The sequence below is a fragment of the Pinus tabuliformis genome, chromosome 4_2 (genome assembly GCF_031772625.1).
Source record: "Pinus tabuliformis cultivar Carrire ecotype Pingquan chromosome 4_2, CPIR1, whole genome shotgun sequence".
NCBI lineage: Eukaryota > Viridiplantae > Streptophyta > Pinopsida > Pinales > Pinaceae > Pinus > Pinus tabuliformis.
In genome coordinates this window covers 893,772,249-893,798,186 of record NC_142304.1, presented here as the reverse complement: position 1 = coordinate 893,798,186, position 25,938 = coordinate 893,772,249, and the positions used below count along the sequence as shown (strand labels likewise).

General features: G+C 40.1%; 1 protein-coding gene across 2 annotated transcripts in view; it reads left to right on the top strand.

Moving 5' to 3' along the window:
* LOC149172579 (uncharacterized) overlaps positions 1-25,938 on the top strand; it is a 405,339-nt gene that overhangs the window by 101,030 nt on the left and 278,371 nt on the right. For both annotated transcript variants that reach the window (XM_089427744.1, XM_089427743.1), the window contains exon 5: positions 1,763-1,856. In XM_089427744.1, the coding sequence (XP_089283870.1) occupies positions 1,763-1,856 (94 nt within the window). The remainder of the gene's footprint in view (positions 1-1,762; positions 1,857-25,938) is intronic.

The window sequence follows — 25,938 nt, the reverse complement described above, 5'->3', positions numbered from 1 at the left end:
CTTGGTGGTCAAACTCAATTCTTGGCCATAAATTTTCCTCTCTAAATTTTTGTCCTCTTAATGTAGAACAACTAGGGTAGGGCTTATAGCGAATTCCATAGGAGGAGGTTTTGTGGGATTCCAAGAGCCTAAACATCAAGCCTAGGGTTTTGACTACTTGATCTTAAAGTTTGGTGGGCATCCACTTACATTTTGTCCATAAATCTCTCGCCCTAGGCATTGCCCTAAGAGGGAAACCCTAGGTAGTTCTCCTCAACTTGGGAACTTTTTTGAGCGTTGTATGAACTTAGTACTTGGTGAAGTATAACATAAGAAGCCCGTTCTACTCATTTCCTTGATCTTGGGAGTACTTACATCCACGATAATTCAGGAATCCCTAGGTCTTGTACAATCCATCACTAGGTCTCTCATAGGGAGAAAAGCACCTTTTGAAGCATTATATCACAACGTTGAGCATTCCTTGAGAAATCCTAATCCATCGCCTTGCAATTTAAACCCTAGAATATCTATTAAAGGTGATTATTATCTTACCGGGATTCCTCCCATTGGTCAAAAAGTCCATAAAGAGCATGGGACCTTGGCTGTGGTGACAGTGGGCAATTGTCCCATTGTTAGCACTTAGTCTAGATTTTTGTCTTGTAGGGTTTCCCTCTCCAAGGCCTGCTAGATTTTGTAGTAACAGGACCACTTGTAGATGCCCTCTTTCTTGCTGGTGGAATTGTAGTCCCACTGGCACTCCCCAATTGAAATCCACTAGATGACATCCTCAATAATGGAAGAAGATCCTCATTCTTGGTTTTCTTACTTGTTGCTGCCATCTTCCCCATGCCGACACTATATTCTTTTTCCATTTCTTTTCATTTGGATGCACTCACTGCTCTACATGGTCCAGGTCCAGAATCTTGGCCCAACAAGCGGCCCTTAACTCGGCAATAGATGCTTTTACTCCAGTCTGGATAAAAATGAGATGTCCAAAGAACATCTCCCCCCACCCCCCCAATTAACTTGGCCTTGGGTCCTTGATGTCTTGTTACGTACTTCCACAATGGATATTTCGGATTTGCTCTCTTGAGCCTGCTTTCTTGCTACAACAATGCATTTTTCAACATTAGAAGCTGTACTTGCATCAAATGGAACACTGGCAGAGGGAGATGAAGATGATGGAGGGGGTCAATAGCAACAGGGGATTTCCTTCCTTTCCTTTGACTTTTTTTCAGTTTTCCTTGTTGATTGAGTCATGATTTGTGGTATGAAAGAAAATGATCACTGCTGTAGGAAAAAAATATTATCTGGTGTACAAACCCACCTACCAACCATTTGGAATCCCTTCAAACCTGCAATTTTCCCTTCAGTTGCACACCAAAACACTTCAGAGCTCTGACCTGCATGAGAAAATGTGAAAAGATGAGGGCTAGATTGCTTTTTCAGTGGCCATGGTATCACAAAATCTATGCACCTTAGTCTATGTTTTATTTTGTGTTACTTAGGCTTTAGTAATGGTTATGCTCTAGTTGTACAAGAGGGTCATTTGTGACTGTTTAAACTATTGAATCGTCACATAGCATTTGTGTTTGATATTTAAATTGGATTAGTATAGAAGCTCTATGTCACATTACATACATTAGTAACAGCCATAGAGAGACTAATCACATTTTGGTTTAACTCAGAAGCAGGTAAATGATTAAAAAATGGTACAAAAAATCTAAATCGTATTGCTTTTGAATTTGCTACTTAAGCAATGAAGTTTTCTTTTGTTTTTTAGAGGCACCAAATGTTTTGGTTGGTTTAGAGGGAAACAAGCAATTGGACATTGATGCTGATCCAACCTTCAATCAACGCCTTGATGAAATAAGAAGGTATGTGGCTCTTTATTTTTCTTTCTCCTTTTATAGTAAAGTTGAAATTAACATTTGGATGCTATAATAAGGATATTGAACATTGGTATCCTAACATTAAAATTATTGAATCTTATTTAAGAAATTTGCCTTTTTCGAATTTGCTTTTTGAATCCACTGATAACATCAAAATGTTTATAAAGGACCATCAATTGAACATTAGGACTTTATAGAATTTCCAATCTCATTGGCATTTGATTATGGATAATGATATTTAATTATGAGATGTTACATTATGCATAAATCAACGTATGCTTCCCATTCATCATAGTGGTATTGATTCCATAAGATTTTGAATTGATTGTAAAGGAATTCACTAATGACAACTAGATAATTGCCATATATTGGCCAAAAAAGAAGATTAACTAAGGAAACCATTGTGGGATGAAGGGTAAACATTGAGACTTCGTGTGCAAGGAGCAGGTGAAGATGATGAGGCTGAATTTTCTCTAGAAGGGGCAATATATATGACTGATTTGAAGAATAAAACAAGCAAGAGTATACTAATGGAACTGCATAACTTTGGAGGATGTGAGGTTGGATATGCTTCCTCAACTTGAAAAGGAAAAAGCAAGTATGAGCTGATGAGAATAGGTAACCAGGTTGAGCATGTTAAGTTTTGTTTAATATTTGTAGTTTTAAATTCTTATGAATTAGTTTGAATTATGATGAAGCAAAAGGAAAGGATGAGTTTCATGCACTGATGAAGAACAATACATGTTGGCAAAGTTGCTTTTAGGTGGGAGGCCCTATGGTTGTAAATGGGTTTACATCAAAAAATATAATGCTGATGGTTTGCTAATATAGTGCAATGCTGGTTGCAAAGGGATTTGTGCAACAAAAGGGGGTGGGCTCGAGGAGAGTTTTGTCCCTACAACCAAGTTGGTTACAAGGTAGCCATGGCTGCTTAATTTTACTCAAACCAATATTGGTTGCAAGGTAGCCATGGTTGCTCAATTTTTCTTGAACCTATATTAGACGTGTTGCCACAAAATCTAGCATGCCTAATGAGGGGAGTCACATGGGGAGGGCTAGACCTTGTAGCAACAATGAGGGAGAGTGTCATTGTCACCTCAACAATCTTCCTACTGCTCTTTAGTGGAATTTCACTGCAAGGGAGGCTTCCTAGTAGTCACCTATAAAGATATTCTAAGTTCTAGGGTTCAAGGTGTTGAAATATAGGCTAGGTGAATACACTCAATGATGGAAAAAGGCTCAACTCTTCTTAGTAAGGAGCAACATATCATGAACCTGGACTAGATAATGCTTGAATGACCTAGGGTTTCTTGATCTGAAATAATAGAGGATCTCCTAGACACATAAAAGTCAAAGAAAGGGTTTACTAAGAGATTAGATTAACAAAACAATAGAGAAAACCCTCAAAATAAGCCTTAAGTTGAAGCTAGGCCAGTGTTGCAGGAAGCGCCCCCCCCCCCGGATCCTAGGCCGGAATCGCGTCCCGTACGGAAGCGTTCCGGAAGCGCCCAAGGAAGCGCGATTCCATTTTTTCCGAAGCGCGATTCCGCATTTTTTATGCGCTTCCTGGTTTTTGAGAAGCGTTGGCCCCGAAGCGCGCTTCGGAGGGTGCTTCGGGCCTCCGGAAGCGCCACGCTTCGGGCCCGGAAGCGCACGCTTCACGAGCGCTTCGGAGCGCTTCCGAAAAATCCGCGCGGGCTAAGGAATGACACTTCATTTTTTTTAATTTTTTTTAAAAGTTAACTTAACTTAGCAATGAGGGGGTGGGTTAGGGTGAGTTTAGGGTGAGTTTAGGTGAGGAATGAAAAGCATAAAGCTCCCATTCATTCCTCATTTTCTCACTTTGAGTTTATGAGAGTTGGAGAAGAGAAGAGAGGAGAGGAGAAGAGAAGAGAGGAAAGGAGAGGAGAAGAGAGGAGAGCTTGGAGGAGTGAAGAAGGAGGAGCTAGGAGAAGGAGGAGGAGCTTGGAGCAAGAGCTTGGAGGACTTCATCTACAAGAGCTAAAGAGGTAAGTTCAAACCCCAAACTCCCTTGTTTTTTTGAAAAAAAAATTGTATTTTTCTCCTCCCTCTCCTACTCTTTCCCATTGTTTCTACTTGCTCCTTTATTTACAGGTTGTCCACCACCTATATCCATATTCCAAGATGGTGTTCTTTTGGCTTCTATGTATCATTCCACTCTTGGTTTTAATGATGGCAAGGGTGAGGAATAGAAGGGAAGAGGAAGGGGATGAACTTGGTCCTAATAGTAGTGACCCAATGTATGATGAGGAGGAAGGGTTTGAAGAGGAAGGGGATGAACTTGAAGGGGACACTGAAGCACAAGATGGGAAAGGTACATCAACACCCTTGTGGAACTATGTGACCAAACTTGATGGGGGAAAGGGTGGTGGATCTTACAATTTGTGTGCCCTCATGGTTGTCATGGAGGAAAACCATATTGTGGTTCATATACCCGTCTGAGGAGGCATCTTTGTGGGGTGCTGGACAGTGATGAAAAAAAGGGTTCTGTGGGGGTACAAATTTGCCCAAACATTTCAACTGAAGAAAGAAGAAAATACATCCAAATAGAGATGGCTGCACAACAAAAAAACAAGAAACAAAAAACTCATTCTGAATCAAGTGCAACCTCTAAATTTGGTAGTTGCCCATCTCCTCATGGTACTTCTACAACCTCTGGAGGTAGAAGAACAATAGGGGATTTCCTTAATGTTGCTGGGAGGGATGATGTGGATGGAAAGATAGTCCGTTTTCTTTGCGCTTGCGGTGTACCATTCAATGTGCTTCGCTCTCCCTATTGGCATGACATGGTAAAGGCCATCAATGAAGCCCCAAAAGGATACAAGGCCCCCAACTATGAGAAAGCTAGAACAGTGTTATTAGAAAGAGAAAAAGCTAAGGTTCAAAGAGCTTTGACACGTTTTACACATGAGTGGGTGGATTCTGGGGTATCCATTGTATCAGATGGGTGGAAAAATATTAGAAACCAACATTTGATAAATGTTCTTGGTGTTTCTTCTAGTGGTGCAGTATTTATTGCATGTCATGACTCCTCCTCCATCAGTGCAACTGCACAAAACATTGCAGATCTCCTATTGAAATCAATCAAAGATGTTGGTCCGAATAATGTGGTTTAAGTGATCACAGATAATGCAGCAAATTGTAAGGCAGCAGGAAAAATTATTGAGCGTACTCATCCACACATCTTTTGGTCTGGGTGCCTGGTTCACACATTGAACCTTTTGATGCATGATATTGTGAAACACAAAGATTGTGGGTGGATTGCTGAGGTTTACAGGAAAGGGAAGCAGCTCATTAAATTCATCACAGGGCATACAAGGGTAAACTACTTCTATGGCACTTACTCCAAGTTGCAATTGCTTAAAATTGCAAAGACAAGATTTGCTAGTTATTACCTCACCTTTAGGCGGCTAGTGAGGGTGAGACAAGCTTTAACTAATCTGGTGTGTGCTGAAACATGGGATGAAATTAACACTGACACAGATGGTGCTAATGCAGTCAAGGACACTGTTCTTGACAGTTACTTTTGGTCACAGGTTAAATATGTTTTGCAATTCACCAAACCAATTTATTACATGATCAAGTTTGCAGATTCAGATCGACCAGTAATTGGGGAGGTGTATGAGCAAATGGATAGCATGTTGGGGCAGATTAAAGACATTGTTGAGCCTAGAGATACCACCTTGTACAATTATATTCGTGTAGAGGTGCAAAACCGATGGGAAATGCTAAATATTCCATTGCATGCATTAGCATATGTTTTGACACCTAAATACTATCATCCATCATGGCTTTCAACACCAGCACCTGGGGGGGGAAGCAGGAAAAAACCACACCAAGATAGAGAGGTTCACGAAAAATATATGGCTGCATTGAGTAAATTAATCCCTGATGAGGAGGAGGCTGCATTGGTACGGAGATAGGTGAGCAACTATACGCTCAACACTGGTCCATTTGGGAGCATGCATGCAATTCAAGATCGAGAGACTTTTTCTGCTCTTGAGTGGTGGAACATGCATGGAGGGGGTACTCCACTTCTACAGAGTTTGGCATTGCGGGTGCTATCACAGGTGGTAAACACTTCTTCTGCAGAGAGGTGTTGGAGCTCTTATTCTTTCATCCACAGTGTTAAAAGGAACAGGTTGAATTTAGACCGGGCAGAGAGCTTGGTTTATGTTCATTACAACTTGCGATTGTTGTCCCATTACTGTGAAGATGCAAAGTCTAATAAAGACTTGTTGATTTGGGACAAGAATCCAGAGGAGCCCAATTTGGAGGATGGAGTGTTGCGACTAGAGCAATTAGAGGATGCTCTTATCCAGGTATGTCCATTGTGGTATGAATTTTCCAATTTTCCCTTATAAAACATTTCTCTAATTCATGTTTTTAATTTTTTTGTTAACTAGTGTTTTTTTGTTTTGCATGAATTTTTTGAGCGATTCTAGGATGATGATGACCGTGTTGATATGCCACCACCCCCACCCCCATCTGGTCCCTTGGTTCCTAGGTTCCATGGTTCAACACCAACAGCAGGGGGTTCTTCTTCATCAGTTTCAGTGCCACGACTTACACAGGGACCATCTTCTTCATTGCCACCACGTGGAGGCCCGCCATCACGTTCTATTCGTGGTGGAAGGAGGAGAGATTAGTAGATATATTCACAATCTACTACTTTTTGTCATAGATTACTCATTAGACTTGTAGACTTGTGAATTTGAATTTTGAACCTTTTTGGCTTGGCGGTGACCAAGTGACATATTTTGTAAACATTATTATTTGAATTTTGGACATGACAAATGTTGATAGTTGCTCACTTGCTAGATAAATCATAATATGCTCTATGTTTTATGTTTTATAATATGCTTAAATGTTTTATGTTTTATAATATGCTTAAAAATTTGATGTATGTTTGTAATAGCTAGAATATAGATGATTGTTGTACATACTAGTAACTACAATGGAATCATGGATGCCATATCTATCTTGATTTATGCAAAAATATGCATGTTTTCATGTCTTCTACAATTAATTTGGTATTTGGGATGTTTGTTTTGAGTATAAATGCAAAAAAATATAAAAAAATATATATATATATAGCAGACGCTTCGGCGGACGCTTCGCTTCCTAGATTTTTGGAAAATGACGCTCCCGCTTCCGCTTCGCTCCCGCTTCGTGCAACATTGAGCTAGGCAAGGTTTAGGGTTTCCAAGGCACAAAATTAACTATAGAAGAATGACGTCAGGCCTCCTAGGGTAGGATTTACCACAAATAAAGCTAGATTTGCGCTAAAAGGGACTATAAAGGTAAATCATATGTTTTTCTTCCACAAACGCTTATCCACAATGCCCTAGATGAATTCAGTTCAAGGAAAAAGCCCTGGCAACTTTCCTTAAAAGAGTCAGAAAAATAGGAGGAGAAATAATTAAAGATAGTTAGGGAGGCTCCTAGTAGTCACCTATAAAGATAATTAATTAGGGAGGCTTCCTAGTAGTCACCTATAAAGATATTCTAAGTTCTAGGATTCAAAGTGATGAAATATAGGCTAGGTGAAGACACTCTATGATGGAAAAAGGCTCAACTCTTCTTAGTAAGGAGCAATGTATCATGCACCTGAAGTAGATAAGGGCTTGAATGACCTAGGGTTTCTTGAGATGCAATAACAAAAAGGAGATCCTAGACACATAAAAGTCAAAGAAAGGGTTTACTAAGAGATTAGATTAACAAAGCAATAGAGCAAACCCTCAAAATAAGCCTTAAGTTGAAGCTAGGCAAGGTTTAGGGTTTCCAAGGCACAAAATTAACTATAGAAGGATGACGTCAGGCCTCCTAGGGAAGGATTTACCATAAATAAAGCTAGATTTGCGTTAAAAGGGACTATAAAGGTAAATCATATGTTTTTCTTCCACAAGCACTCATCCACAATGCCCTAGATGAATTCGGTTCTAGGAAAAATCCTTAGCAACATTCCTTAAAAGACTTAGAAAAATAGGAGGAGAAACAATTAACTCTTAAAATATTTCTGATCAACAAAATTTACTAGTGCCCAATCCTACTTGGGTGATAGAGTCTTAGAGCAATTCTTAGAGATAAATGACAAATGATTGGAGTAAGGGGGAAAACTCTTTTTTCTACTTAATAAAACCTAACTATCTTTTCTTTGAGGGGAGAAATTAAATAGGAGATGCACACTAGGAGTTCTTTGGATTTTAACGAAGAAATATTCAACATGCAAAAATTAACCAAGATTCTCCATAAATAATTTGCATTTAGACATGGATCACAGAAAAACCCTAGCAATAATTTAGTTACATGTAAAATAATGAAAAAACTGTAATAAAATTACGTTCTTCCTTGAAAGTATTTCAATCCCCAAAAGACATCTCCAATACATAAGGCATTCTCCAATAGCAAAAAGCTCCCAAAAATCACATCTCCACAAGTATTAAGTTACATGAAGGCTAAGTCAAGCCTTGGGAGAGAGGGCGAAACTCAAGCATGATGATGAAAAATAAGAAGTGAGAGATCCTCAATATATATGAGGTCTATCGCTATTAGGTGCTTCCAACCCGTAAAGGGAGGTGACATATCCAAGGTCAACCCTTCATTTCATAGGTGTTTGTGATAATGTGGCCATGGAGGGGCAATGCTTTATGGCAAGCTGCCATGGTCATGGGACCTGTTACCAATCAAACTAGCAAGGGTCCTAGGAGGGGATCCTATAGAGAAACTACTAGGTCAAGGGGCAACAATGGAGCGATAGCCCACTGTCACCTCAGCTAAGGCTCCCTGCTCTTTACGGACTTTCACCGATGGGAGGAGACTCAGTATAAGAGGAATCACAAGAATGAGTAGATCAGTGAATGGATAGAGGATGATTCCTAGAGCCTATTCGCAAGAGAGACTCAATTATGTGGCTTACTTGCTTAAGAAGCAAGGTGATGGGCTCTCTGGGAAGGGCTAGGAGGATACTTAAGCCTAGGGTTTGAGAATATCTCTTGACAAGAGGCTTCCTAGGTCTAAGGATCCTTGTGGAGAAATGGCTTAGATGTAATCCTTGTAGAATATGAGTTACAAAGTTATGGGACCACAGAGAAGCCAAGTGGACCCAAACTAGGTCAAGGGTATGGAGTTGATCACTCAAAGAGGGGCTTGACCTAATTGGGGAGGAGAATAGGATCAAAGGACTAATTTTCTTTTGAAATACAAATACAATGACCCAAGTGAGGACACTAACCCAAATCAACCTAGGGCAAGAGATGGTCTCGTGGCTAGGGCTTGCTATATCTCGGGATTCCACCGTCGGAATTGCTTGAAATTTGGAGGACCCCTTGAGCAAACTACAATGTAGTAGTGGACCAATTTTCAAGGTGTTTGGATGGCTACAAAGAGATTCATTTGATGCCCTAGGTGACCTTCTAGGGTTAGGCCTAGAAATTGGAAAAGTGAAGAAAAGAGAGGTCAATTTGACACTGCATACATACATTGCAACCTACACCATTTAAATAATATGTCGAAACAAGAAATTGAACAATAGAGAAAGATACAACACAAATGACACAGTGGTTTTTGGACAATTGTCCCTGGAAAAACCCAATGCGGGAAAGCCAGTGCAATAGATCGGACAATTTTTATTATTACGATGAAGTTATTTCTGAATACAAATTCTGGATACCTTGTTGGCAATTCAGTACAAAGAATATCACTCGGCAGAAGAAATTAGTGAGATTACCTCACTCTACACTGCATCTCTTGGTTGATCTGGCAGCTGAACCAACGAGTTCCTCGGCTACTTCTGCGCTGTCCTTGCGTGGGTCTGCGTCAACCTCTAGGGCACTGCGTCACATCTGTTGGGAATCGATTTGCATTCTGGAGTTGATTCCGGCTCTATCGACTCAGAATATCCATCCCTCCAGCAAATTTCAGACTTCTGTGTAGGATGGCTTCTGCGCTGCTTTGCGTGGGGCCTGTGTGAGCCCTTCCTGGCTCTGCGTCACCCTCTCTGGTCTCTGCGATGCCTCCTCTATGTGTCTCTCTACCTCTTTTTTGAGTATTCTTGGCTTCGGAGAAGATCCTTCAGCCAAAACTTCCTATTGCCCTCTCTGTGTGATCACTATAAGTCACTGCGTCGCCTCTAGCTTCAACAATTCTATCTGACTGATCAATTCTCTGTGTGTCTTCCAAATGACCCTCAAGCTTCCTTAAATAATCTTTTTGTTGGCATTCAATGACCCAGATTAGAATCTAGGCAATGGCTAAGATCATTTCTGCTTGATCCTCGTCTTCTTCTAGAAGTTACCTCCACAGTTAGATTAATACCCATTAATTATTTTAATTTCTTAAGTTTAGACTTAGGGTCCCATTAAAAATAATTAATTATTTTAATAAAACTGTCTCCGGGTGGAATTTCCCAAAACACTTTCTGGGTTCTTTGGAATACATGTTCCCAAGCCTCCCTGCGAAATTTGAGACTTGGAGCACATTTGATGCTACCAGAAATCAATACTTCCTCTTAGCGAGGAATATGCTCTCGCAATGCAACCTGGTGAAGCATCACTCTGTTCTGTAACATCTCCTTCTGCGCTGCAAATATATGACATCTTGTCCACCAACAGCTGCGCAAATGCTGCATCTATACTACTGCTGACCTTGCCACTGTCAACGTTGCATCCGTACTCAATTAATTATCAAGTCCCCGTAAGGATATGATAATTAACCAAGTGAAAAAAGTCCTCCCAAAGTAAACTCACTTGATGATAAGGTCCCAAGTTACCTAGGCCTATTACATGACTCAAACTCATCATACTAGCATCACTTTACATCATCCCTGTAGGGCTTGTGGAATCTAGGTACAATAGAAGAAGATGAGAAAAAGAAGTAGAGTTGAAAAACTTTGTTGATATGATGATCTTGATGGTAGAAACAACCTCTGACATATCGTTGGGCATGGAGTCCTCAATAAATCTTTGGGTGCCACTTTAGTGGTCAACAGGTTTCATTATCATGCCCTAGAATATCACTCTCTACTAGGTTTTTGTTACAAACCCTACATTTCTAGAGCATGAATATCAACAATTAGGTTAGCATACAACATTTCATCTCTAGGGTTTCATTCCTTATATCAATTGCTTTCTATGTTGTAAACCTTAGATGCAAACAATGAATTCCAAAAATTAGATAACAATTTTGAACAGGCTAGGGTTTTGATCATACAGAAGAATATGCACCTAGGGTTTCATTCCTTGGATCTTACTTTAGTTATTACAAGGGTTTTGTTCATAAATCGTAATTCCCTAAAAAATCTAGGGTTTCAATATATAATCTAGAGATTAACAACAAACCCTAAAGAACTAGGGTTTTTACAATGACATTATCAAAACCCTAAACTTCAAAAGAATAGTATTTCATTATATGTTGTAGACTTTATCAACAACACCTATATAGACTAAGGTTTCATAATCGACATTGACATACCCTTATGTTAAAATTGGCAACTAGGGCCAAACTCCATATGGGTCACCTTATTTATGACAACTGATATTTTTCTTGGATTTCTCTCTCTGAGACGTGTAGGATTGATCTAAAGATCATCTGATTCTGACATGTATAAATGGAAATATGAATTTATTTGTATTATTCACAAATTGTCAAGGTCGGCCAGCAAGCAAAACAAAGATTTTTACCCCCACTTTATCCTCAACGTCGCATATAAAAGGAGTAGACCTCAAGGCATTATTTCATCATCTCATTCACTCACATCTCTCTCTCCTCACTTGACTGGGTATGCTAATCTGGGCAACATCTCTCACATGTGCGAAGGAAGGAGGAAGATTTTTCTGTTCACTGCGTTGGCCTGTTTTGACCTAAAGTTGACCGAGTTGCAGGGCTGCGTTGATCAACATTGACTGCGGATTTGAGTGAGGATATTTTGTTTGGGTTAGTCGCAGTTCGGGGCACAAATTTCGAGGTTGCTTTGACTCTGCATTGGCCAGCGTTGACTGTCCTAGGGCTGGCCATAGGGTTGACTTAAGTTGACCAGACTTTGATTGAATATTTTCAGACTATTTTGGGCTGATTCATCTTGCTGTTGGAGGCCGAGTTGATTGGGCTTTGACCAAGCTGATTTGGAGGTCAAATCTGACTTGTTTGACCAACGTTGACTTTTCTGGTTAGGGTTTACCCCTGTTGTCATAAATTATCAGATTTGTAAATTTTGTACTATCTCTCTCTGCTGAACTATTGAAGAATATAAGAAGAATTGATCAAGGGTTTCCCCACATTGGGGTTTGTCCCTGGCTGGTGCCACATCTTGTGTCCTCTTGTCTTGGCTTGTCTTCTACTATTTATGTTTATGTTCTATCTACATTTTACTATCATGCTGATGTGATTGCTAAACTGGATATTGATATTGGGCTAATTAAGAAATTGAAGTAAATTGCTCTTAAGCATAGAACATACCAAAAATTAACACCTTAGAAACAAGATTTTGCAGTGAAAGCTAAAGGTTAGGGTTTCACCAAAAATGATCAAATAAGAGATAGTATGATAAGGGTAGATTCAATCTAATGATGATGTAAAGTGATGCTAGTATGATGAGTTTGAGTCATGTAATAGGCCTAGGTAACTTGGGACCTTATCATCAAGTGAGTTTACTTTGGGAGGGCTTTTTTCACTTGGTTAATTATCTTTACGGGGACTTGATAATTAATTGAGTTTTTTCAAAAATAATTCTTTTAACATCATACAAGATCCCGAGAAAGGTCTAATAAAAATGACAATGACTCTATTGACTCAAGAGAAAATGTAGAAACCTTCAATGGAGGCTTTGACCTAAAAATCATTGACCCAAGCATGAAACCCATGCATTAATAAGTCAATTTCTTTAACAATAAAATTTCTTTTGACAAATACAATTATGAAGATTGACACTAATTTCATTCTTCAACAAGTTGTGGCACAGAGGATTCGGTCACCTTCACTATGAAGTTTTGACTAAGGTGAGAAAGATGGTTTCTGGAATGCCTGAGATTCGAGTAGATCATGATGGAGTTTGTCAAGGATGTGCAAGTGGAAAGCATGTGAAGAGACCATTCCCTTCAAGTAGAAGCAAGACCAATGGAATACTTTAACTTATACATTCTGATCTATGTGGACCCATGCTGATGACCTCTCTTGGTGGCTACCTGTACTAGATAATCTTTGTGGATGACTTCTCCTGCAAGACATGGATTTCTTTCTTAAAGAACAAGGACCAGACAGTGAATTTATCACTGCTGTAGGATTTGCAAACTAATTATTATGCCATTGCTATGTGAATTTATTACTGCTGTAGGTGATTTTAGATGGTTGTCGGTGTTGATATCAGATCTGGAAATTCACTCACATTCCACAAAACTTCACTCATATGCAATTAATTCAACCACAAGGTTAATGCTTGTTGCCTTAAGTGAACAATTAGTGAATTTACGACTATTTTAGATGTATTCATGCCTTGAAAACACTGCTGTCATAAAATATTTCAGAATTAGAAATGAAGACAATGATGACAAAGAGGGATTAGAGGGCAAACCAAGAAGCCCACTGGCCTTGTTTGTGACTAGAGAGGCTTCCAATGAACTTGACTACCTGCAACCACTAAATTCGCTCCAAAATTGCTGCAAAACAAGATGTTAGAGACAAAATGCCTATGCAAACTTGTTAAAATTGGCAACTAGGGACAAACTCCATGTGGGTCATCTTATTTATGGAAGCTGATATTTTTCTTGGATTCTTCTCGTTGAGAGGTGTAGGATTGATCTAAAAATCATCCAATTCCGACATGTATTCATGGAAATATGAATTTATTTGTGTTATGGGACAATTCGTCAAGGTCAGCCAGCAACCAAATTGCCCCCACCTGTGCTCAACGTTTGCATATAAAAAGAGGTGGCTTGCTAGTCATTTGGACACACATTCTTCTTGTGATCTCTTCCTCTCCACTTTTCTTTGGGTTTTGGTGGGAAGAGAAATCCTAAGAGACAACGTTGCCCTAATGGAGAAGCCTAATGCAGCCATGGAAGAAGCATTATGGAGAAGGCTCTACGCTATCATGGAGAACGCTAAACGGAGGTATGAAGAAGCCCTAACCGCTGGCCTAATGATGCCCTAACTAACACATAGTCATTAAGGAAGAAGTCCTAACGGAGTCAGGGAAGAAGGTGATATCACAAGAAGGAAGTGACCTAAGTAAAAGACTTCTAGACGCTGAGATATGAGGATCATGTTATGCCCTAGCCGCAGGTCTAAAGGGAGTTTATGCAGCAGAGGAGACCTGTCCACGCAGCAAGGAGATGTCACCTAATCATAATCACTAGAAGCCTATATGCTGCCCTAAAATGAAGCCTTGAAGGTTCTATGCAGCATGATGTAGGATCCTTTCATGCTGGGCAGAGGAGCCCCTAACTACCCCTAGGCGCAGTCAAAAGGAAGACGGTTCAAGCTTGCCCTAACCACAGTCTTATGTGTCACACTGGTGCCCTAGACACAGTCAATACATAGTTCATGGAGGGAACTAAGCCGCAATTAAGGAGGACTGTTAGAAGACTGTTAGAGGCAGTTAAGGAGGACTGTTAGAGGACTGTCATTAATTGTTGGTTGGTGTCCTAGAGAAGCTTTCCGCTGCCTGAATATGAAAGAAGCCTAAACAACCATAGCCTAGCTGCTCTGCTAGGCTGCAAGCCATAGCAACCAACTAAGGCTGATAAGTGTAAATGGTTGCAGCATATTGGATGTTGTATGTGCAGCATAATGATAATATATTACAGCAAGCATGAATGAGTGCAGCAGCATAATATATTGCAGCAGCATGAAGGATGCAACAAAATGGTGATAATGAGCAGCTCAGTAATTGGGTGCAACACAATGATTAGTGCAGCATGATGAATGGTGCAACATAGTGCACAATGATAGTGGTGCAGTATATAGGTGACAGTAAGGATGGGTGCAACATGGTGCAATATGGTGCAACACAATGGTATAGCATGGTATTGCAGCATCTTGTTGATGATGGGTCAACATGGTGATGAGGTACTGCTCAATGATGAGAGTAGCTTAGTGATTGGGAGTAGCACAGTGACGGGTGCAACATGATGATGAGGTGCAACACAGTGATGAGTGCAGCATGGTGATGGAGTCACCTTGCAGGATCAGTTAAAGCAGTATGTCTTCACCGGAGTTTAGATCAGCTACCTCATGTGTTATCTTCATAAAGAAGATCTCTCTGCTCTTATTTTGATAAGTCAAAATGTTGACTTCTGATGTATATGTACTATCTCTCTCTGCTGAACTATTGAAGAACATAAGAACAATTGATCAAGGGTTTCCCCACATTGAGGTTTGTCCCTGGCTAGCGCCACATCTTGTGTCCTCTTGTCTTGGCTTGTTTTCTGCAATTTATGTTTATGTTCTATCTGCATTTTACTATCATGCCGAATGTGATTGATAATCTGCAATTGATATTGAGCTAATATGGAAAATTGAAGTAAATTTGCTCTTAGCACAGAACATACCTAAAATTAACATGGTATCAGAGCTGAGGTGAAGACAAAGCCCAAGCAAGAGTGAAAGTGCAGTCACTGAAGACAGTTGGAAAGGACAAAAAGGCTCAATGGGTTCCTCATCCCTCTTCAAATTCACCAAGGGTGAATGTTGATTTGGGGTAGCATCGAATGTGCTCTAGCCATGAAATTTGGTGGAGAGGTTGGGGCACATGAGATCTCCAATACCCAAAAAGGGTTTGGGTAGATTCTAAACAGTTCAGAAGATATTAAAATAATTAATAATTTTAATGGAATGTGTACTAATATGAAATTGTGTTAGAATGGTCCAAAAGACATGGATCAAGCCAGATCTAATCTTAGCTGTTGATTAGGGACTTCATCTCGGCCGTTGATATGTCAACGAGAAAATTATAAGAGGAGGTTTGAGGGTCACTTGGAGGATACACCAGAGTGATCAATCATTCTATTCTCTGGAGCGGGGTTTGCTAAGATAGATAGAATCATTGATTGGAGAGCAATTGAGGGGCATTGAGTACAAAGAGATAGAGAGGCAGAGATAAAGCTGGGATAGCAGTAGAGTGGTCAGGGAGAGATGCAGGAGCAGCCAGTGTTCACGCAAGGCCACGCAGAGGCAGCTAAGTGTTGCGTAGAGCACCAGAGAGGCCAACGTAGTTGACGCAGAGGCTCAGAGAGTTGATGCAGGGCCTCCTGGGGCTGACGCAGGCCAAGATAGGTTGACGTAGGGCCAACGCTGGGCTAGGAGAGGCTGACGCAGTCCAGATTGGGCAGACGCTGGGGTTTCTGGGGTAGATTGGTGCTGACTCCTAAGTAGCTGCCCGAAGGATTTTCCGGGGTTTCAGCCAGTAGATTTATCAGAAACGGAGAGGTATTACTGCTAAGGACATTCTTTGTTGGGTAGGCCAGTTTCGACACCTAGATTGTACTTTGATATTGCTTAATAAGAAAACCCTCAGATAGCTACACCGGTTTTCCCACATTGGGTTTTTCCGGGGACATTAGTCCAAAAGTAATGGTGTCATGTGGTGTGTTTGTTCTTGTTTCTTTTAGTTGCTGATCTGTAATATGTTGAGCATGCACTAGTGTTTATTTTTCAGTATTTACATTGTAAATAACTTGTTAAGGAAAATAACAAGTAGGTAGGAATAAATCAGATAAAGTGCATGGAGGGTTTCTAACTAAGTAAACTTAGAAACTTCAACAGTGAAGTCGAAGTAGAGAATATTATCCGAGTGGTGCAGTGGAAGCATCTGATGGCCTACCTAAAGATCACTTCAATGGGAAGCCCAGATCTAAGGGTTGAAGGAAAGGCAGATGCCTTGCTTGCAATAAGTTCGGCCATTATGCGAAGGAGTGTCCGAATGGTAGGGACACATCACTTGATGATGATAACAATCATTCCTGTGACATCTTCAATGATCGGAGGAATGACAGGTAATGTAGGTCATCAAGGAAACGATCGACTCTTCAAAGAAAGCAAGGAACTCCAGGTATGAAGAATCAAATGTTGTTTCTGATAAGCTAAAGAAGTATTATCTTATATTGGCCCTCTCCACTACTACTCCTCCAGACTCTTTGGGAATTTGGCTTATTGATAGTAGTGCTTCAAGGCACTTCATTGGATAGAAGGAAGTTCTCTCTAATTTGATAGAGAAGGAAACGATCGTGGAGATTATACTTGGAGTCAATGCTACCCATCCCGGAAAGAGTGTAGGGAATGCTACACTTCAATTGAATAAGGGTAGCACGATTCATTAACAAGAAGTTCTTGATGTACCTGATCTCAAGAAGAACCTGGTGTCCATTTCGGCAATGGATGTCAAAGGTTTCAAGGTGGCAATCATCAATGGAAATGTACGTGTTTGAAAAAGGATTTTTCAAGATGCTTTTATTCTTGGGTTCAGGGTTGGAAATTTGTATCAAGTTACAGGAAGTCCATTTGGGACCATTTGAGTTGACACATCTCTTCTGTAGCACCGAAGTTTTGCTTATTATGGGGTCGTACCCGATGTGAGTCAGATGGTGACAGCGATGCCTGAATTCAAGAAGAGCATGAAGGTACATGTTTGAGATGTACCGAAGAAAAACTTACAAGGGGACCATTCCCCTCCTGTAGCAAGACCTTAGATGTGGAACAACTTGAGGGGTTTGAGATTCATGATTGGGAATCTCAAGTATGTAGGTGGAAGAAAGCTCTTTATATCTTAGAGCAAACACCCTGGGCTTGATATGAGAGGATTGATAACTGTCTGATGAAGCTGAGATTCACTAGGAGTGAAACGAATCCAAACCATTTCTTGAAGGTTGTGGATAATAGACCTCTCATACCGGCACCTTATGAGGACGACCTTTTTTTGATAGGTGCAAACCCTCTCATTTGCAAAAGTAAGAGGGAGTTGGATTCCAGATTTGGAATGGTAAACTGCAAGCCCATGACTACCTTGATGGAGCTTGACTTTCAGAAGTTATGTGGTAGTGATGCCGGACCTGATTTGGGAAATGCCTTTGAGTTTCATAAATTCATTCTAGCATTGATGTTCTTGGTGAACTCCCATCCGGATATATGTTTTGTAGTTAGCAAGTTGAGCTCATATATGGTTGAGCCTCACTGGATTGGTGCCAAGAATCTTCTGAGATATCTTCGGGGCACAATCTCTCATGAATTGAGATACACTGCCAGAAATGTGAAGCTGCATGATTATTCGAATGCTGACTGGGCAGGTAGTGTGGAGGATCGCAAGAGCACTTCTGGGTGCTGGTTCTCTTTGGGTTTTGCTTCGATATCCTGGATGAGCGGGAAGTAGAAGTTGGTTGCTTTGAGCACCACTGAGATCGAATACATAGCTACGAGTATGACCTCGTGTGAAGCTGCCTGGTTGAGGAAGCTCTTCAGTGAGCTGTTTGGACACATGCTGGATACCACTGTGATCTTCTGTGACAACCAGAGGGGGATTCGATTGTTGAGGAATCCTGTGTTCTATGATCGCTCCAAGCATATAGATATCAAGTTCCCCACTTTATCTGGGATATGGTACATCGAGGAGCAAGAAGGCTCCATCGCATTGGGACTGATGTGCAGGTCGCCGACATTCTGTCGAAGCCCCTGGGAAAGGTCAAATTTGTGACTTTTCGAGAATGACTAGGAGTCGTGGAGAGACTCTCTCCTAAGGGTCCTGTATGATATGGACATTGAGCTCTGGGAGCTCTGGGGGCTTGGGGGTACATTTTGGAGCGATGAGCAACCATAGTGTGAGTGGTTCAACCTTCCCCTAGTGGTCTGCTATATAGGTATGATGAGTGGTTCATCCTTCTCTTATTGAGACACAGTCATAGGGTGAGTGGTTCAGCCTTCCCCTAGTGGTCTGCTATATAGGCAGGATGAATGGTTCATCCTTCTCCTTCTAAGACACAGTCATAGGGTGAGTGGTTCAACCTTCCCCTAGTGATTTTTGTGTACAGGGTGAGTGGTTCAGTCTTCCCCTGGGATACCCTGGGCGACATGTAGGCAGGATGAGTGGTTTGTCCTTCTCTTGCTGAGACATCCTACCCATGTAGTTTGGGACTCATGGGAAGTACCTCTCATCCGGCCATTGAGTAGGGAAATGAGGATAGGGACTGTTGACCACTACGTGTCAACGACCCATAGTAGTACACCCCCTTTTTCACAAAAGGGATAGAGCCTGATCGGTGTGTTCTTGCCATCCATCGATCATGTGTATAATGTAAATGATCTCAAAAAATCCGTGTCGTGTATGTAATCACCTAGGTAAACCTACTTTTCTGGTGACGATCTACATTCTGGGAGGTTTTTTGTCTCACTGATCCATTCTCGGATGGTCGACAGAGTTTTCCTTCAGCCTTACCCCAAAGCCGGAATGGATTTTGTCACTGGGATCTTAGGGGAGTCCTAGTGTTCTAGATCGAGTCTATGTAAAAGTGATTTGGGAATAATCCTAACTATTTGGTTAGGTTATTTTATTACAAATTGCTTGATCTGCTAGATTATATTTGTGTCGTAGAACTGGGTAGTTTGTGAGGGTCTTTTGTAAATGGGTTTCCCCCTTGAGATGTAAAAAATGTAAAAATCATGATGTAAAGTGTCTTGAGGGTTAGAAAAATAATTTATCCCCTCATAGGTCCTAGGTCCTAGGTGAATTAAATTTTCCAAAGGCAAAATTCATGGGTCCTTTAAAAAATTAAATTTTAAGAGGTCCAAGGACCAAAGTTAATTAATTATTTTGCTAAATTTTATGCCTTTGGTCCCTGGAGTTAAGTCAAAGTCAAAATTTTGAGGAAATTAATTCAAAAATTTAATTTTTGAATTAATTAAAATGCATTTAATTGAAAAATTCGAAATTTCCTCAACATTTAAAATTTCGACGGATGAGATTAAATCGAGATCACTTTGACAAGGATCACTCGAACTAGCCGTTGGAGGATTATCTTTAAATAGGAGGTCATTTGTCAGTCAGTAGGATCCGATCTTTTGATCGTGTACTAAGTGAAAAGCTCTCTCTTGTAATCTTTTTATGAGCAATAAAGAAAGATTTTGTGGTTAAATTTCTGCTGCTGTTACTCTTCATGGAAATGCTGTAAGATGTACTATTTTCGTGCGTAATTCCTTTTTTGCCATTAATAATAGCTTCTGAAGAGCGATTTGAGTACAGGTATCTTGCTCAGTTGCGGGGGTTTGAATGATAATTTAAGTTTTGTATATAATAGCAAGTATCTTTATTACATCTGAATTTTATTATTGTTTTCTCGCTCTATGTTGACGAATGAATTGAGTTTTGCAGGAAAATCCTTGATTATTAGATCATCGGGCGTTTGGGGAAGTTCTCAGCTGAACCAACCAACTCCTGATCCGTGTTTTCTAAAGAGCCCAGTTTGAATTTGATCTCGGGCTTATCATAAAATATTTTTATGGAGATGCATGAGGGTTTTGAGCTCAGTACCTCCTTTAAAAATTCAAAAAGCTTAAATTTTTTTGTGCTAAATTGTTAGATCTGGCTGTTGAGAGCCTCAGATCATTAGATCTGGGAGCGGAGTCGGATTCACACTCCCTAGATCTGATAGATCTGCCATTTATGTATATAGATCTGTAATTAATTTTAGTTTTCTGACTTTGGTTTTCAGAGTTTTAATGTTTTTTGGGTCATTGTGTATATCGTTTGGGTGTTTTTTTTGTTGTATTGTAGCTACAAATCTGAAACTGAAAAGTGTGCAGAGTCTAGATCTAGGCCTCGGAGGGTAAGATCTAGATCTCTGGAGGTCCATCAGCATCATTTTTGGCAGGGTTGCTGTCTAGAGTTTTTGCAGTCCAAAGGTTTAAATTTAGTTCCAGATCTAGAAATTTAATGAGGGTTTCATTGATAAATTTTAAGCATAAGAACTTAATCTTAAAATTTCCCTTTGGTTCTTGGGCTGCAGTTTCTTTGCTACCTGGGGTTTCCTAAGAGCAAGATTTCAATTTTTTTTTACTGTCATTTTCCGGAAATTTTTTCGAAATTATTTTTGTTGTCTAGAAAATTTGTAGGGGTTTCTAGCCACCCGTCTGCTGCTTGGGGTTTATTCTTGTGTTTTTTGTCCAGATCCGCACCTCTCCACACAACTCCATTTCTACCATTCTATCCTTGCTGCTGTGTATCCATTTCTTGTTCAACGCCATTCGAAATCCGCATTGCTGCTTGTTCTAGCTCCTTTCCATCTAGCCTCAGCTCTCTACTCCCTACGCATCCCCTTCTCCCCTCGTTCTTCTGCGCAGCCTTGCATCTCAACTCCCTCTCCACGTAAACTCCATCTCCATTCTCCTCTACGTATCCCTTGATCCTCACGCTGTCCAGCTCCCTCGTTCCTTCGCTGCCGGAACCTCCGAGTCTTCATCCTCACTGCAGCCTAACTCCTCAAATCCGTCCACGCATTCCTTCCTTCCTCACATTCCAGTTCCGCAAATCTCTCTTCCACTGCTGCATCGAGCTACCTGAAACGTAGTCACTCTTCCCTTCCCTCGCTGCACCTTCTACGTGGCTACCTTCAGCTCCTCATCGCTCCATCGTTGACCTGTGCGTTGCCCCTGCGTTATTCCTCTATCTCCCTCCGTCTAGCAAACCTCTCCTCGCTGCTCCTTTCCGCCGTCTTTCAAACCTGCAGTCAACAATCCAAAACATTCGACTTTTTTTCATTGTGATATATGCGTTAGTCTCCTTTAGGGTTGCTTCATTCTTTTTTTTTTTATTTCATTTAACTAAGACTTAGGTTAGGTTTCATTAAGACTTTAACAAGTAAAAATAATAAATTTCGATTTAGTTTTGTTCCATTTTTTATTTATTTTATTTATGATTTTAAATTTATATTAAAAATATAAAAACATTTAAAAAAATATAAAAATCTTAAAAAATCTAAAACATTTAAAAAACATCAGAAAAGTTTCTTTTTTTTGTTTTTTGTTTTGTTTGTGACTTTTGATTTAATTTTTTTTTTATTTTTTAATTTTTTAATTTTTAATATTTATTTTTTTTGTTTTATTTTATTTTCTAAAAAAACTAAAAAAATCCTAAAAACATTAAAAATCCTAAAAATTTTAAAAAATCTAAAAATTTTAAAATTTTGGTGTCGAATTTAAGAACGAAATAAATTAAAGGATTTGTGCTTAGACATCAAACTTTTTAATGTGGCTCATGTTCCATTAAAAAGTTCGATATTTTAACCCTTTGGTGTGTTCTCCTTATTTTTCACATTAAATTATTGCTTAAGGAATAATTAAAATTTTTTAACCTAAAGTTCCTTAGTGTCATTTGGTCATAAAATGCAATTTTTATGATGGTCAAAGTGCGATAAATGTTTTAAGTTATATTGACTGTTGGAGAAAAATAATTGAATCTAGATCTTGGTCATTAACGATAACGTCTTAAATTTGGAATATCTCGCGTGATACAGTGTTGCGCGTTTTTGTGGATTATTTATGATTCTCACTTTTTGTCACATATTGAAAATCGTTCTGGATAGCTTGTTTTATTGATGGTTAATTCAAATATCGAAGGCACTGGTCTATAATTATTTCTATCTTGTGGTCGTGTCTTGTTTACGTTGGTGTTTAATCTATCAATCTAATTTGATCGTTTAGATTCATCAAGTTGTCCATCACTAAAATCTCCTAGAGCCCGTGATCCACAGGCTTTCTCATCCATTTACCTTAGGGATTACCCCCCTTGACTTGCCTAGGAGAGAGTCTAAACGGAGTGAGTAAGGATTAAGAGTGACAACCCTTACTCTGAGTGTTGTCGCGGTGCCTAGACACTTTACACGACAACGGGACCATAGTAGTACCGTTGGACGCATCGTGTTACCGTACTTACTATGCTAGGATGATATTGATCTGGGATCATTCGAAACTGACTTTAGGTTAGTAAGAGTGATATAACTCACTCTCTTTTGGAATTGATTTCGGATCAATAAGAGTGGTATGATACACTCTCTTTATGTAGAATTGATTTCGGATCAGTAAGAGTGTGTTATGAGACACTCTCTTTTATATGGGACTGACTTTGGGTTAGTCGAGGATGGTATGATACATTCTCGATCATTTATTTTTCTTCATAGTTCAGCAGAGCAGAGCAGTGCAGGGCACTGATGGTAGAGATAATATAGTCTGGTAGATGGATTAGCTGATGGAGTTCTCCCTAGTTGAGAGGAAGTGTTAAAATTTGCAACTAGGGCCAAACTCCATGTGTGTCATCTTATTTTTGGCAACTGTTATTTTTCTTGGATTCCTCTCGTCGAGAGGTGTAGAATTGATCTAAAGATCATTCGATTCCAACATGTATTCATGGAGATATGAATTTATTTGTGTTATGGGATAATTCGTCAAGGTCAACCAACAACCAAATTGCCGCCACTTGTGCTCCGTTGGAGTATAAAAAGAGGTGGCTTGCTAGTAATTTGGACACACACTTCTCTTGTGATCTCTTTCTCTCCACTTGTTTTTGGGTTTTCGTGGGAGGAGAAATCCTAAGAGATAACGTTGCCCTAATGGAGAAGGCTCTACACTATCATAGAGAAGGCTAAACGCAGGTATGAAGAAGCCTTAAGCCTTGGCCTAATGATGCCCTAACTAACACGTAGTCATGAAGGAAGAAGCCCTAACGCAACTAGGGAAGAAGGTGATATCACAAGAAGGAAGTGACCTAAGTAAAAGACTTCTAGACGTTGAGATATGAGGATCATGTTATGCCCTATCCACAGGTCTAAAGGTAGTTTATGCAGCAGAGGAGCCTGTCCAAGCAACAAGGAGATGTCACCTAATCGCAGTCACTAGAAGCCTATATGTTGCCCTAAAATGAAGGTTCTATGCAACATGATGTAGGATCCTTTCACGCTGGGCAGAGGAGCCCCTAACTACCCCTAGGCGTAGTCAAAAGGGAGATGGTTCAAGCTTGCCCTAACCACAGTCTTATGTGTCACGCTGGTGCCCTAGACACAATCAATACATAGTGCATGGAGGGAACTAAGCCACAGTTAAGGAGGATTGTTAGAAGGACTGTTAGAGGACTATTAGAGGCAGTTAAGGAGGACTGTTAGAGGACTGTTAGAGGCAGTTAAGGAGCACTGTTAGAGGACTGTCATCAATTGTTGGTTGCTCTCCTAGAGAAGCTCTCCGCTACCTGAATATGAAAGAAGCCTAAACAACCATAGCTTAGCTGCTCTGCTAGGCTGCAAGCCATTGCAAGCAGCTAAGGCTAAAAAGTGTAAATGGTTGCAGCATATTGGATGTTGTATGTGCAACATAATGAATGAGTGCAACAACATAATATATTGCAGCAACATAATATATTGTAATAGCATGAAGGATGCAACAAAATGGTGATGATTAGCAGCTTTGTAATTGGGTGCAGCACAATGATTAGTGCAACATGATGAATGGTGCAGCATAGTGCACAATGATAGTGGTGCAGTATATAGGTGACAGTAAGGATGGGTGCAACATGGTGTAGTATGGTGCAACACAATGGTACAACATGATATTGCAACAACTTGTTGATGATGGGTGCAACATGATGATGAGGTACTGCTCAGTGGTGAGAGCAGCTCAGTGATTACATGCAGCACAGTGATGGGTGCAACATGATGATGAGGTGCAACACAGTGATGGGTGCAGCATGGTGATGGAGTCACCTTGTAGGATCAGTTGAAGCGAGTATGTCTTCACCGGAGTTTAGATCAGCTACCTCATGTGTTATCTTCATAAAGAAAATCTCTCTGCTCTTATTTTGATAAGTCAAAATGTTGACTTCTGATGTATATGTACTATCTCTCTCTCTGTTGAACTATTGAAGAACATAAGCAGAATTGATCAAGGGTTTGCCAACATTGGGGTTTGTCCCTGGCTGGCACCACATCTTGTGTCCTCTTGTCTTGGCTTGTTTTCTGCGATTTATGTTTTGTTCTATCTGCATTTTACTATCATGCTAAATGTGATTGCTAATATGGAATTGATATTGAGCTAATATGGAAAATTGAAGTAAATTTGCTCTTAGCATAGAACATACCTAAAATTAACAAAACTCAATTAATGACTGGAAATGGTTGAGATGAGGGCTAGAGGGCAACTTTAGGCCTAAAGAGGCTAATACTAGTGCTAGAAAGGCAAGTGAAGAGGGATGAAGTCCTAATTAGGCCACAAATAGGGAAAAGAGGGCCTATAACGCATGCGGCCAAGGGAAAAGAGGCAAATGAAAGGGGCTGAGAGGGTTAGAGGGCCTCCTAGGGCCACGACAAGGGCAAAAATGGCCTACGGCTAAGGGGAAGGGCTAAAAAGGCCACGACAGGGGAAAAAGAAGCCCTATAAGGGCTGCTGAGGGCTAAAGGAAGGCCCAAAAGGGCTGTTGTCCAAGGGAAAATCCCTTCTAGTGCTGCGACCAAGGGAAAAAAGGGAAAAAGAGGCCATGAAAAGGCTAGAAAAGGTAACGGTTAGGCCCTAGAGGCCTTAAAAATAATTTCAAAACCCTTCAATGACAAATTTACCATAAAAATCCAAAAATTCACTTCTTTGGGGGCCAACGCCAGACCTTCTTGTTTGGACGTTGAGCTTGGATGAGGTCTAGAGGGTAGATATTTCTTTCCTAGGCCTAGATTAGCCTCCAAAACCCCAACGATTTGCTTGAGAGGGATGGACGTCTCACTTGGAAAGGTGAAACCCTTCAAACTCTAGATTTAGGATTAGATCATCCACAAAAAAATTGATTTCCTTTGAGGCTTGAAGATCCACTTGCAAAAAGAATGAAAAAATTCCAAAACCCCAAATATATACATAAATTTCAAAACCCCAAAATAAACCCCAAGTGCTACAAAATAAAACAAGGGTTAGAAAATAATTTCACAAATATTTACAAAATAATTTTTTTTAGCTCTCGTTAGCATGTTAAATCTTTTTAGCGCAAGATCAAATAAAATTTTGAGATTTTTTTAAAATAAATTTTATGGATGAATAATTTTGA